General features: G+C 36.3%; 1 protein-coding gene across 3 annotated transcripts; it reads right to left on the bottom strand.

Annotated features, from left to right (window-relative positions):
- Nucleotides 1–1,166: 1,166 nt before the first annotated feature.
- Nucleotides 1,167–13,289, bottom strand: LOC135686083 (uncharacterized). 3 transcript variants are annotated; one of them, XM_089108992.1, is made up of 10 exons: nucleotides 13,231–13,289; nucleotides 9,368–9,404; nucleotides 8,530–8,676; nucleotides 5,429–5,587; nucleotides 4,853–4,990; nucleotides 4,366–4,503; nucleotides 4,014–4,151; nucleotides 3,664–3,801; nucleotides 2,364–2,594; nucleotides 1,167–1,443 (listed from the first exon to the last, which is right to left on the bottom strand). In XM_089108992.1, exons 1-10 carry the CDS (start codon nucleotides 13,261–13,263, stop codon nucleotides 1,301–1,303), a joined length of 1,302 nt encoding a protein of 433 aa, XP_088965118.1. In that variant the 5' UTR covers nucleotides 13,264–13,289; the 3' UTR covers nucleotides 1,167–1,300. The 3 variants fall into 3 exon arrangements, with proteins under 3 accessions (XP_088965118.1, XP_088965119.1, XP_088965120.1); XM_089108993.1 differs by lacking the exon at nucleotides 4,366–4,503; XM_089108994.1 differs by lacking the exon at nucleotides 4,014–4,151.
- Nucleotides 13,290–14,839: the final 1,550 nt, after the last annotated feature.

Below are 14,839 nucleotides of genomic sequence, written 5' to 3' on the forward strand. Positions count from 1 at the left end.
GCAATGTGCCTCTTCATTCTGCAGCAATTGATATTCAGGGACAGATTTACCGTCAGGCTTCTCCTAGTTAAACTCACTACACAATTAATCAGCGAACGAGGGATAAGTAGCGTTAAAATACAAATGCATGTGTGCCACAATGAGTTCTTTTACCTGGAAATACGGTATTCTCATTTTTGTCTGACTTCTGTGTTGCAGTATCGTTTCTTTAGCTGTTTTTTTGTGAAGCAAGGAACTGTAGCAAGATCAAACTATTTTACAACATTCCACTACCTGCTTGTTATTGCCGAGGATTGCAATTGCCTACTCATCAGGCACCGCGCAGCCATTGGGCCAGCAGGGGCTATAGCCCGCCCACTTTTTTGCAAAAATAGGCTAAAAAATATTTTTAAAGGTTTCCTCTAACGCAACTTTGGATAGTTTACTGCTATGAAGTAGCAGTTCTCATTGACTGGGAACCATTTTTGGTAATTTTTCTAGGTGTTTCATCTTGTTTAATGATATGATTATTTTCTAACGTGGTTAGCTTGGTTTTGTATAACCTTTGAGCCAATTCTATCTATTTTTATATTTATTGATACCTTCTCTGAACCAGACTGTTTATAAAAATTCAATAGAAATAAGCAAGTATTTTCAAAAGGGGCGTTTTCCGGCGTTCAAGAGGGCGTGGCCGGTCACAGCCATTTCAGCCCCTCCACTTTTAGAGTGGTGCGCGGTCCCTGCTAGTCATAAGATTGAATCTGGGGGGGATACTTCGGGCGTAGTGAATGCTAGAAGTTTAGGGGGCTTAGTAAGGATCTTGCCCGCATATTATTGCTTCAAGGAGTTATAACTGCCAAACGGAATCTGAAATGCAAAAAATTTGCCTGATCGTGGAAAAAACGTCAAGGGAAATATACCAACACAAAGCCCACACACAGACAAAGGCTTTGCGACAACGGAATATTCAAGTTCAAAAGTTTTTGGTGTCCCCCCTACCCCAAAAGTGGTAGCGTAAATTTCGGGATCTCATGAAGTATGAAATAATGATGGCAGGTGGGCTTCAGGTTTTCCTTGCAAAAATATGCAGACAGGGCTAAAACTTGGTAAAAATGGACATATGGCCAACATTATATAAGTTAATTCATTACCATGCAAGAAAGGGGAGAGGAGATGAAAGAAAAACATTTGTCTTAATGCACGTTTATCATAAAAAAATACCAATAAAAATACCATACAAGTTCAAAAAATTAATCCATGTTGAGAAAAAAAAATAAAAATTAGTGAAACCAACAAGAAATGTTTGTTTTTCTCTTCGTCATTAGCACTTAACTTTCCTCGAGCCAATGAAGAACTCGGCTTTGCAGCCACCGCAGTAGTTAGGACGACATCTTGCTTTGGGCTCCGCAGGGCATCGTGCAGATCGACACGGATTCACGAAGCAGCGAACAGGTCGTATACAAACTAGAGAGTAAAGTGAAATGTTTAGCAACAAATATATGTTAAGCAGTATCCAATACAAGTTTTGCTTATATGTTTAATTGAATGTGGGTAATGACAATAAGCAAGTAGAAATCTAGGCAATGGGCCAATGGGTCATTCCAGCCAAGGTAGAAAATGCACGTCAAGTCACAGCTTCAAATTATCTCGACATTTTCTCTATTCGATAGTATTCATAAGATATGACAACATACAAAATTTCTATGAATATCTTTTTCAATAATTTTATTTTTGATAATTCTTAGCAATAATTTTTCAGCACCACATTTCAAAGCAGCTACTTTCTTCAGATTGAGTGGTTCTACAATGGCTATGTGTTGGTGAAATTTAATCGAGACTGCATTCAAAGGCGAGTTAAGAAAATCCTTACAGTAAGCAACAAATTGTACTGGGTCCATAATACAGAATGGTACGGTGCACAATTTGAATACTGATACCAATGGATTGTTCCTTGCACAGAATCATTTGAGTGTTACGCGCAAGACTCAAAGTAAGAATTATTGTTATATCAACCTGTCAAAGAGTGCTAAGCAGTTGAAGGGTGCTAAGCAATAAAAACGCTGAACTGAGGACACTCATTTTGCTATAGAAAACAACGGTTGAAGTTGAGTACTCTTAACACTTTGGGGAACGCAAGATGTACTAAGACATGTCCAAATCTACATGCCAGTACTGGAGTTTCTCAACTTTACATTAAGATTGCCCACTACTCGTTTCTTTTTGGTGTAGGTAGAAACTGAAAGTATCAGACTAAAACCTGAAATCGCACAAGCTGTCTCATCTATCGACCGATACAGTGTAGAGAATTCTGAAATTGCCTTATTTGACAAGTCCGCCGAATTAAGACACGATATATATAATAATAAGTTGATCATGTTCATTACCACATCTGCATGTTCTGCAACCATCTTTTCCTACGGCATATTTGTATCCCGCGGGGCAAGCACGACATTTGTATAAGGGGCAAGGCCTTGTACAATGCTTCCCGTACGGGCGCGGGCAGCATTTGTGATGATGGCTACAGTCGTAATCTTTTTGACAGCTGTCCCTCTTCTTTCCACTGCATTGACGGCCTATGCATTTTGGAACTCGAGGGCATCTCCCTGGTTTGACTCCTAAAATTTACACATTTTACCAATAAAATCTAATATTTCTAAGAAACTCAGTTTTAAAAAGGTTTTTTAAGTCTATAAATTAGTGTTAGTGTAAGAATAAAAGTAAAATTCAAAATGATACCGCAGTCTCTTCGAATGTTTAAAACAAACAAAACTCGTGTCCTCTTTTTTCTCTCCAATAAATTACGATTACCTTAATTGAGAAACGTTATTTAGATGGAGCGGTGGACAATAGACAACAAATTCGGGTTGAAAAGTAACATAATCCTAGAACTTGGAAATAAAAGTTTTGCGCCTCGGTTTCGCTGGTCATGAAGGCCATTACTACTCCAAGTTTAGGAAAAGGAATATTGTCTTTCTCGTCATTTCTCGGAGTTTTGAATTTGACAAATATCTAAACAACTCAATACTCGCTGTTTTGTGTGGCTTCTGCGATCAAATTAATAATTCTCACACATAATTTAATTAAACACTTGGCTATTTCGCTATTTTGATATTTCATTCGGAGAACCAATATTATTTCATATTTCAAAGCTAAAAAACCTGATTTTTAACCTCATGATTAAAAAACCTCATGATTTTACCGTGATTAAAGATGCAGTGATTTAGGTTAAATGACTTAGGATAAGGCACATTAACATCCATCGATTACAATGTGGAGGTGAGGAGGGGTAATTTCTTGGTAGATCCTTCGGCCCCCAGGCCGACTCCGTCCTGCAACAAGATTTCATCAGGCCCACTAAATGCTTCTACCTCAAAAATATTTTTAGCTAACACTTTCAAAATATGGAATTCGAATTATCTTCATTTCTCTTTTGTCCGCTCTGATTTTTCTTTTTCTCTGCCGTAAATTCTAATATGCCTGTTGTAGACAGTTATCCGAAAGGGAGTGCCGAAATAGAAAATGCTTTATTTAACCATTTGATCGCTTTATAGCTCTTCATTAACTGTTTTTTATCTATTTCTCTTCTCCATCTTATATGCTGCCATGCTAAGATTATTCTAAACTTTGGCTAAACGATGAAAAAATATATATCTAAAAGCCAGATGTTAAACAGATGCAACATACTTGGACAGCGTCCTATTTTCACCAGTCTTAAGCGGCGGTTCTTGCACCTTGCATTATCTAAAAGGCATTTGTTGTTGTATGTTTTGCCATCACTTCCACAAACAAGCTTCAAGATTTTTGGACATGGCTTTTCACATCCTAAAATAAATAGCAATGGATGTAGAAAATATTTTACAGGCATTTCTTGGTTTTAGAACAGCTACTTTAAATGATTTTGCAATGGGATAATCTTAAGCAACTTTCAAATAACTTTTTGAGGGGCTTTAAAGGGAGACTTAACAAATATTGTTTGTTTTGTATCCTCGTGTGTATGGTGAGCAGCTGTATGTGTAAAAGGAGAAATAACATACTTGGACAGCGTCCCATTTTCACCAGTCTAAGGCGACGGTTCTTGCACCTTGCATTATCTAAAAGGCATTTGTTGTTGTATGTTTTGCCATCACTTCCACAAACAGGTCGCAAGATTTTTGTACATGGCTTTTCACATCCTAAAATAAATAGCAAAGGATGTAGAATATGCATTATATAGGATTCTCTTGGTTTTAGAAAAGCTGCTTTAAATGATTTTGCAATGGGATAATCTTAAACAGTTTTCAAATAACTTTTGGCGGGGCTTTAAAGAGAGACTTAACAAATATTGTTTGTTTTGTATCCTCGTGTGTAGGGTAAGCAGCTGTATGTGTAAAAGGAGATATAACATACTTGGACAGCGCCCCATTTTCACCAGTCTAAGGCGACGGTTCTTGCACCTTGCATTATCTAAAAGGCATTTGTTGTTGTATGTTTTGCCATCACTTCCGCAAACAGGTTGCAAGATTTTTGTACATGGCTTTTCACATCCTAAAATGAATAGCAATTGATGTAGAAAATATATTATATAAGATTCTCTTGGTTTTAGAACAGCTACTTTAAATGATTTTGCAATGGGATAATGTTAAGCAGTTCTAAAATAACTTTTTGGAGGGAAAATTAACAAATATTGTTTGTTTCATATCCTCATGTGAAGGGCAAGCAGCTAGATGGTTAAAAAAGATGCAACATACTTGGACAGTGTCCCATTTCCACCAGCCTTTTTTATCTATTTCTCTTCTCCATCTTATATGCTGCCATGCTAAGATTATTCTAAATTTTGGCTAAACAATGAAAAAATATATATCTAAAAGCCTGATGTTAAACAGATGCAACATACTTGGACAGCGTCCTATTTTCACCAGTCTTAAGCGGCTGTTCTTGCACCTTGCATTATCTAAATAGCATTTGTTGCTGTACGTTTTGCCATCACTTCCACAAACAGGTTTCAAGATCCTTGGGCATGGCTTCCTGCATCCTAATAAGAGTATTGTTGCATGAAGACTCTATTTCATAGGAATATCACAATTTAAGAATGTCTTCTTTTAAAGACATCATTAGTAAAGCAAAGCCTTGCAGTTACAAACTTCTTGGCTAACAGATTTCAACCCATTGATAAGTTTTCTTCAATGCAGCTCACTTGCGTAGACTAATACTTAAATAGCTGGAGGTGCTGTGTTTCTTCAATAAATAGATTGACATGAGAAAGCAAATGAAGAAGAAGGAAAGGCTTTTTTAAATTCTTTTGTCCCATTCATCAGAAGTTATGGTTGTTACGAGACATATTTGGAACAACATAACATCTAACTACTTCAAGAAGCAGAAAAGGCTTTTCTTATGTTAAATCAAATCTTTGCACAGACTTTACAGATATAAAAACATATTCTTGAAATCAATGAAAACAGAAAATCAATACCTTTGACACGATTTGGGCAGCATACTGAAAAACGATCAGTTGGATGAATATGACAGAATGAGTCCTTTGGACAAACATCTCTTTGTGAACACCTGCCACAGCACAGTGTCTTTCCTTTAGAATTCTTTAAAGGAGAAGCAAGACCAAAACAGGGCTTGTCTAGAAAGAAAATTTTACTTTGACTTAACTTGATTCGAATTCAATTATATTTGTACAAATCATAAAAATACACATATCAGGCCTCTAGGGATTTCATTAGAAGCAGGCAACTGGCAAAAGTTGTGTGATTACTCACCAAAAATTTGCTGCATACTCTCATCCTAACTTTTAGCAAGACTGCACAAACATAAGTTGACCTGTAGACACCTACTTTTAAATGTGAGCCTTCTACTTAAGAAAACCCTGGGCCTCTCACTGATTTCATCAAGCCTGTTTAATGAGCAGAGAGCCTACCAGATTATGACCTGCTTTGTTGTGTAGAATCATAAAACCTTTTTGAAATTTGAAAATAAAAAAGCAGCTGTGATTCATCTTTTGAAAAGTGTTATGTTATCATTTGAAAATCTACTGTGATGTCAAAATCTACTGTTAATGCAACAAATTCATTTGCAAATCTGGTGTTAGAGAAATTTGCTCACAAATTTCAAAGGCAGTTTTTATGAAAACGTTTTTATCAATTTTCTCATACTTTTTTTAAAACTTTCTTGGCTGTTAATCTATTTATTCATTGAAAAAATTTATCTTATCGATATGAAGCAAACTTTGTGAAAGGTTTTTCCTCAAGATGGTAGCAACCAAAACAAAATAATTGACCTACTAACAGTGTCTAGAAATAGTGTTGTAACACAATGATGGAAACCAATATCATTTGATGCAATTAAATGTTCAGAAACAATCAACCTTTCAATAGCTGTTGGTAAATATTGCAAGGAAAATGATAAAAATTATAAATGTACCCTTGTAACAATCAATTTTAGCTAGACTTACAATATAAAAATAGCATGGCTTTATGGCCTTGCACTGAATTTGAGTCTGCTTTGCAAGAACATTTAAGACTTGCCAAAATGTTACCACACAAATGTCATGCATGTTTCATAATCGACATGTGGCATCTACATGCAAATACTATTCTCAAGTAAAAGAGAACAATTTGAATTTCTTGTTATTTGTGCCTCAAGAGCAAGTTCATAAAAATAACCATGTTTTATTGGCCCAATTGAACTGATTCTAAGTCAAAAGACTTTACTGTTCTTCGCTTATTTGACATCAGTTGATTTCCGTAGAGCTTGCAGCCTAAAGACTTCTTATTTTAACAAAAAAAGACAACAGATGAAAAGGGCAGAAGTTTTGCAAAATTTTAATGTCTTGGTTCATTTCGAAAGGGTTTTCAAAAGGGTTGAACTGTTATAAGTCCAAATTTGTATATGTCTGAAAGAGCAATCAACTTTCTTGAGGGGGGTGAAGAAGTTACAAACTTTAGAAAACAGCACTATTATCATTTCTTTGCCAACTATGGTTAGTTGGCCTGTTTGTACTAACTAGAAAATTGGAACTTTCTAAAAATGCTGGGCTGCATTGTTTTAGCAAAGAAAAATGTACACCCTAAACATTTTTGCAAGTTTTACAGGCAAATACCTTTTACCCAAGGCAGTGAATTACTCTGATGTTAAAAATTTAGCTTTTTCTTTACATTACAATGGAATTTGTTGCTGTTAGTGAAACTTTTTCACTACAGCTGCAAACAATTCAATTAAAAAAAAATCTAAATCAGGCCATTCCCGGAGACAAAGACTATAGCCCTCGCCCATGCAAACCCCATGCAAAAAAGTTTTGCAAGGGGTTTTTCCGCCTGCGCAATTGTTTATAACAACGCTCTCATTGAATCATTTTCGTCTCATTCCTCAATGTTTTAACTACCTACCGCTATAAACTAGGGTATTTATGAATAACATTGTGTCAAATAACGATATATATGGTTTTTATAAATAGCGTTATAAAAAGGAAATTTCCCTTTTCTTTTGACATCAAATGTTAATTAACTATAGTATTACCTGTTAAAACTAGCAATGGAAAAGGAAATGAGTGTGCAGGAAAGGAACAACAGATAGCGTAAAATAGCAAGAATGAGAATTGTTACATGACACTGTCAAATACAAAATTTGTAGTATGAACACACTAATTTTTAATAAGAAACACGCCACAAAAAAGAAAACTGGGCAATGGGAAAAAATTAAAAAATTTGCAGAAACAATTCGTTTTTGCTCTTTGACTCTTCAACTGGGTGAGAGATAAACAATTTTAATTTGTCAAAAAAAAGAACCATCATCCACATTTTTTAACTCTCTTACGTTACTTTCAATCCGGTTTTCTGTTTCCCCTTATCCTTTGAGGTTTATGTGTATGTTATCCGTCAATCTTTATCATGTTATTTATTCGCTTTTCCGTGCTGTTTTTGGATTAAGAAACTCTTAAGAAAGAATGAGTATTGGAATTTGCTATACCGTTAAGGAACTGAAGTACTCAAAGTTCATTTCTTATAGAAAAGAAGTGTATTTCAGTTATTCTTTCTTGAACTTTTAATGCCAATCAACTTAATCTTCGATTACCCTTTAAATAGCATTGTACTGCTCTTTATCTTTTCAAATAAAGACTAGTTTCGTTGGATTTTACTCAATATATCTGTGTTTCTACAAAAAACGTTGCAGAGTAGCAATACACACAAAACTGTCTTCTTAACATAAATCATGTTTACAAGTAGACAAGATAATTTATTTTTTGGTTAATATATACTCAAATATAAATAGATTAACAACAAATTCTGCCAGTGCTAAATAGCCCACACAGCCAAACCAGTGGGGGTTTTTTTAGCCCACATGCTTTTTTTCCTGGAGTGGCCTGCTAAATATTCACAACAAAATAATTCACTACCTAACAGTCCAAACGACATGAAGTTTTCAGTATACACTAATTTCAAGCTGAAGATTTCAAACCTAAAGTCCATTTTTGAGAAAGGGTTGTAGATAGCGAGATAAATAATCAATGATATCAACCTGGAACAAAGAATTTTTATTATTAAATGTTCTACTATATTTAAAACTTACTTGGATCTTTGCAAGCTCCATGATGTTTCAATTTCAAACTTGCGTCTTTGCATGCAGCACTTCTTAACATACACAGGTTTCCATAGGTTTTTCCATCAGAACCACAAACTGGTTTATATTGTTGGGTGCATATCAGTGGGCAGGATGCTAGAAAAAACAGATATATATGCTTTATTGGCAAATAAAACAGAAAAACTTCATGAAATCAAAAAGAAACATTAAAAATAACAATACTTTTTTGAAAAAATGGCTGCACCATAAAACTCATAAAATAACAGTGAAATAGAATTTACAGAAAAACCCTGTGTGCAATAATTGAACTACAGAAATAATTGAAAAATAGAGGATCAGGTTTCGAAAAGGATTCAGGAATTTAAGCAAACTGTAAACTAGTATTATTCATTGTCCATTAAAGTGTAAAATTTTCTTTGAAGCATTAATGATAATGTTCAACATTTGACATTACAGATTAATGGAATATAAAAGGTCAGTGAATTTTAACAAATTTTTAAAATTTGGTGTTGCAAAAAATTTATTTTGTCCTACAAGCAGGTAAAGGCAAGATTAAAAATGTAATATGTAGTTACTCCGAATTTGGACTATGGTGTGGCACATCTTTCAATTTAGAAAAATTCCATTACATTGCTGATCTGAAAGTAACAGTTGATTTTCAAAGTTTTCAAAGTTGGTTGGCCTCTAAATCTTGTGCGTAGAGCAAAAAAGTATTCTCTCCACACGACAAAGTGTGAAAACTTAATGTAAGCAAATTTTGATATTATGAACATTAAGAGATGCTATAATACAAAAAACTTTGCTAGCAAGCGCTTTTTTCACTTACGTTTCAAGGCTTGAATTCCAAAAATACAAAACACTCCCTGCAAAATAATGAATTTAACCTTTAACTTCTAAAATTGATCACTCCTTTATTTTACAAGGTCAGGAATTGAGGTCGCTCTTGTGGCATAGTGTTTAACACTGTGGCCTTGCCTCACACCACCATGAAGCAAACATGTACTAATTTGAGGCCTTTCAACCTCACAAGCTTTCAGGCAACTTGAGAAACAAACAAGCAAATTCTGCTATGTTGAGCTTCCTCTTTAATATTACCCAATGAAATTGACCTAGCATTTGAGCCCCAGCCCCCATCCCTTAATTTGTAACACCGCATTCATGCTCATTGTACAATAAGAACCCCAGCCCCCACCCCCAGGCTGGACAAAGAATCTGGACAAAGATTTATTAGAGCCCATTCAAAAATGACATATGTGAAAGCCACTTTGCTTTTAATTTAAGAGCAAGGGCGTTTTAAGAAACGAAAACAGGGCTTGATCCCAAATTGTTGCCCTGTTGTGGTTTCTGAGCCCGTTGTGGTTTCTGTACCCGAAGGGGGCTTCTGTGCACGTTGTGGCCAGTAGCAGCGCCATTGGGGGACACGTCCCCCCCCCAGTTCTCGGCAGGATCAATTTTGTATTTTGTCTAAATCCGATGAGAAAATGTTGGGGGAGGAGTAACAGTTTGGCAAAGTAAATTTTTTGATGTCATCCTTTGATTTTCAAACTGCCTTTAAATAGACAACAGTTAGTTATGGGCGTTCCTTTCAGATAAGATTGGCTTTCCTTGTTTGTAAAAGGGCATTTTCTAGTGCTAAAAGGGCGTGGACTGAATTTTGTTGTTTTGTCCCCTCCCCCCCCCCCAGAGCGTAGTGGCTGGCGCCCCCCCCCCCCCCAATGGTCGCGGTCCTGCTTCTCTGCTCCATTATGACTAAAACACACATTACATAATATTAAACCACAAATTATCTTTGTTTACATCAATTGTGTATCATTAAGCAAAGATTATTAAGTCTTGAATGGGAAATAAAATAAAACCCTCGACTGTGCTTCTAAATTCTGTTCTGCATGTACTTTAGGCCCAAAGATCTTTGGCGCGAGTATTCTCACAAATTCCCACGATCCTAAATTCTTCAAAATTATGGCATTAGATTCTTCCGGGGGACAAGTGATACTTGAAAGTTTCCTTCAATTACGCGAGAAAAGAAAGAAATAATGCGTACCGTGCTAGTTACCTTCCCATTTTTAAAGTCCGTTCCGCAGAGACCATTTTGTTCCCGCTTTGTCCTCCGCAGGGTCTATCGGAATCGTTACGACACGGACTAAGTTCAACCACAGAATTATTCTGTGGTTCAACATGCATGGGTTTTAGTGGCCAAATGCAGTTCAATAACTAAGGCCCCTCCCCCCAACAAAAGGAGCCCCGAACAGTAGGAGCCCCGAACAGAAGGAGCCCCGAACAGAAGGAGCCCCGAACAGAAGGGGCCCCCGAACAAAAGGGGTCATCCTTTTTTCGATCAAATTTCTGCGCGCGCGAGAATCTTAGGGCAAAAAAGTTGTCTCAGGCCGTCATTCACCAGTTTTGTTTTAAGAAGAAAGAAATTCAGTTATATTAACATAAAAAAGCACGTAAAGATTGGGGACGCAAATTACATGAAGACAGAAATCAGAAAGGTGAATACCAATAAAATCAGCATTTGAAAAATCATGTTTGCTTGTGGAAAAGAAATATTCTCTAATCGTGCCGCAAGGCACCGCACGTAACCGCAAGTCAGTTTCACTGCTCCTAAGTTTCGGTTGCTGTGAGGATGTCATCTTGCAAAGGCCTATTGTGAAAATCACACATTTCCTCTGTCCTATGTTTACCTCGAGTAATTTCGCTTGACGAAAAGTAGAACCTAGTTCAACTATTCGTCAAGCGAATTTTTCGATGTGCGAACGCTCCTCTCGAGATTTTTCTTTCTGCGCATATGTCGTCGCGAATTTTTCAGACGAACGCTGCAAAGAACCTTAAACCTTAAAGACATTGAGTCATGGTAAATAGGCCTTCTCTATAGGGGGTCATTTGGTTTCGGCGTGATCGCTGCTGTTTCATGTGATACTTGCATCCGTTGTTGACAACTTGCTATTGATGAAAATTGCTTTGTCAATCAGTACGAGGTGAGTTCATGTGACCAGTTCCAGGTCAACCAATAGCATCGCAGTCATGAAAATCATGACTCAGCGGATTTTGGCACTTAGGGTATACCCAATCCATTTTATCATGACTCAATGCCTTTAAAAAACATTATTGTCACCCCTAAAACAGTTCACACCTAAAAAACCTTAAAAACCAACCTCTGTCCACATTTTACTCCAAAAAACCAAGCTGAATTCAAATATTACTAATTGTTAGTCATGGAAAATGGAAAATGAAGATCTTAATGCTCCTGTTACAATTTGGTACCCAGGCATTGGCAAAGCTGATATCGCTTCACTTCTAGTTGGCGGCTGAATGGCGTCTTCGATTACTTCACATTCTTATTTGTTTTTTGCTTCTCTCTCTGGGTCTCTCAATAAAGTTTTATCGTAGCTCACTGCCAATGTCTCATATGTAAAAAAGGTATTCGGTAGTGTCAATGTACTCATTCGCATTAATCTTTGACGCGATCAAACTCTCGTCCCGTGCTCTGAGCCTATCAGCAAGAGTTTTGCAATGTATCAGCATGTTTTGCCGATGAGAATAATGACTTTTCCCGAGAGAAGTGATAAATGAACATGAAAATAAATAAATAAAATTACAGATAAAAAAATATGAAAAGTTTATCATATCGAGGATAATTATGATGAAGGGTCCCAAAATTTGGTTCGTAATATCAAGAGGTCGTTAAATCAGGGGCTCGTTATACCGAGAGAATTTTTTAAGGAGTTTGTTAGGCAGAATCAAAAGCACCAGGGTTCGTTATATTGGGATTCAACAGTAGAAGACTTCATAATGTATAAGACGCCCGAGTTCATAATGTTTTCAAAGAACTTTAAAAAATTTACAATTACTTTGTATTGCAAACCAAGGTAGTTCTACTACTGCTTTCAAGAATTCATTAAGAACTTCTATGTTTTTCTATCACTCTGCACTTCTGGAGTAAAAAGAGAAGCCGCAAATAAGAGGCTGCAAAGTTTGGGCTACTATTTTGTAAAAGTCAATATTATTCACTTTTTTTCCACGCAATCCGCGAATAAATAGCTCGCAACAATTTTGCCAGATTGAACTTTATGTAGCGAAAGGGAATGAGTGTAAAATATCTGCCCCTCCCCGTCGTGATTTGAGATCCTCGTCGAAAATAAAAGTTCAAGTTCCCCTGGATCCCCCAGCCCCTGCCGCGGAGGCAAATAAACAATTTATCTTTGAAAACCTAAAACTAATCGCCTAATACTATTAGAAAAATTTACTGAGGGAGCAGGAGGCCTTATCAAATGAGCAGCAAGCTCTAGGGACGTCAATCTATGAAACATGATCATGACAGAAATAGGCAAACTAAGGGGATCAGTTTTAGCGGTTCAAAATCAGCCGAATTGTTAGCACCTATCACATTCCACAACGATAAAAATAAATGGTCACAGAGTGAAGGACACTGGGGACAAATACCATCTTGGTAGCTCTCTAGGCCCTAATAGGATTCTCGACCATGGTGAATCAAATCGATGTTGACTTCAAACGTACCGGTTTGGTACCGGTTTGATTCCTGTTCAAACAGGAATCAAGGCAAAAACGGCATCCATTAAATTCTGATATAGTAGCTCGGCGGTTAATTATACTACATTATCTGGATAAATGTAAATTTGCAAAATGCCATCTATAATTTAAGTGGATAACAAATCTGAGTTCTCTTACCAGCAAGGTGACAGAAGACCAAAATACAGCCATCTTCTTCGAACTGTGCAAGTAACTGTCTGAAAGAAAGGTGTTGATTCACATATATAAGGAAACTGGGCCATGCTGATAATTTGCGGACCAACGTCATTTATTGACCTCAAGAACCATGACCATTGATCAGATTAGTCTCTTTCTTCTCAAGGGACGTTAAAAACGAAGGGGGAGGAGTGATAAGGGCACGTGTCCCTTATATCTCTTGAAAGAATATATTTTTCCAAGAAGCAACAATTTCTTTTTCTGCAACATGACGAGTGCCCTTCCCTCACGCGGAGTTCATCTTAAAATTATCAACATAAGATGCTAAGAAATATAGATTTTGTTGGTTCATTGCAAGGTAAAAAATATAATTATCTATCTTTTCTATTATTCAATCTGGTGTAGTGTTTGGAACTTCATTCTAGGGCAGGGCCTAAAATAAGAAATTTTTACAGATCCACACTTTCTATAAAAATTGGGCGTGGTACTTAGCTGGGATTGGCATCATGGGGGTAGCAAATATAGAAACTCCCATGATAGTGCAAATAACACGTCCTTCTTTACAATATATGGATTTAATATGAAAATTAGCTACATATAGCGATGTCTTAATATGTCAGCAAAAAGTTATCGAAAGAAAACTCTTTAACATGGTTTGTTCGGATCTCTGTGAAAGTTATTTTACTTCCTTTCACCTTCAAAAATTCCCTTAAAAAATTCCCTTGTCTCGTCTGGTAGAATTCTTCTGAGAACAAGTCTCAGATCTCTGCAATCTTAGTCGTTTATTTCTCAAAATTTAATGCATGATTGAATGAAATATTTTGTCCGGGACGAAGCTTTCTGGGTGAAGCTTTCTCAAGTCTGTTTTACTTATGGAAAGTTCTTAACTGCATTCAGCTCATCAAATAATTTTTGCCATCAAATTTGTTTGTTTCCAAAAGTTTTGATATTATAAACGAAAACCTCGTTACAGAAGGCAAATGAACTCTTCTCTCACTGATGTTGTGCTAGATTTGCAAAAATTATGCTGGATTTCAAATCAAGGCAACCCTGCTCGAGAAGGAGGCCAATGCATGCTCAGAATATCAAGTGGCCAGAGTTGCAATTTGACCTTTTTGACAACCCAATGCACTCATTCTTCATAAACAAAAAGGCAATTTAGATTCATGGTTTGATGGCCAAATTTCTCCATTTTGGCAGTTTCTCAAAACCCCTTGGCCGCCACAAATTGATTTGGCCGAAGAAAATTTGGCTTTAGAAAGAAGAAAAATGTTTAAAAAACAACAAAAATGCAAAGGAAACAAAAATTTTTGCACAGATAATATTCAAAATTTTTTAAAATAATTTCAAAATTGCAAATGATGAATGATGAAACAAATTAACAGATAACAAGATAACAGACAGTTTTGATAAAAGCAAGTGAAAACTTTTGTAACCTACAAAGCAAATTTTGATTACGATATCACTCCCAATAATTAGCAAAAAATTAGCTTTTTTGTATACTGCGTTTAGCTGGCTGCATTTGGCTGCCAACCATTCAAAACAACTGACAAAATCCTGAAGGTGGAAAGTCACAATTTACCCCTAAATG

The sequence above is a fragment of the Rhopilema esculentum genome, chromosome 6, assembly GCF_057945365.1.
Source record: "Rhopilema esculentum isolate cy_ngs chromosome 6, ASM5794536v1, whole genome shotgun sequence".
Taxonomy (NCBI): Eukaryota; Metazoa; Cnidaria; class Scyphozoa; order Rhizostomeae; family Rhizostomatidae; genus Rhopilema; species Rhopilema esculentum.

Coding starts and splice junctions, on each gene's coding strand:
- LOC135686083 (XM_089108992.1), bottom strand. CDS start 13,263: ATGGCTGTATTTTGGTCTTCTGTCACCTTGCTG. Junction 2,595..3,663: donor GAAAATAGGACGCTGTCCAA/GTATGTTGCATC, acceptor TGTAAATTTTAG/GAGTCAAACCAGGGAGATGC. Junction 1,444..2,363: donor TTGCAGAACATGCAGATGTG/GTAATGAACATG, acceptor TTTACTCTCTAG/TTTGTATACGACCTGTTCGC.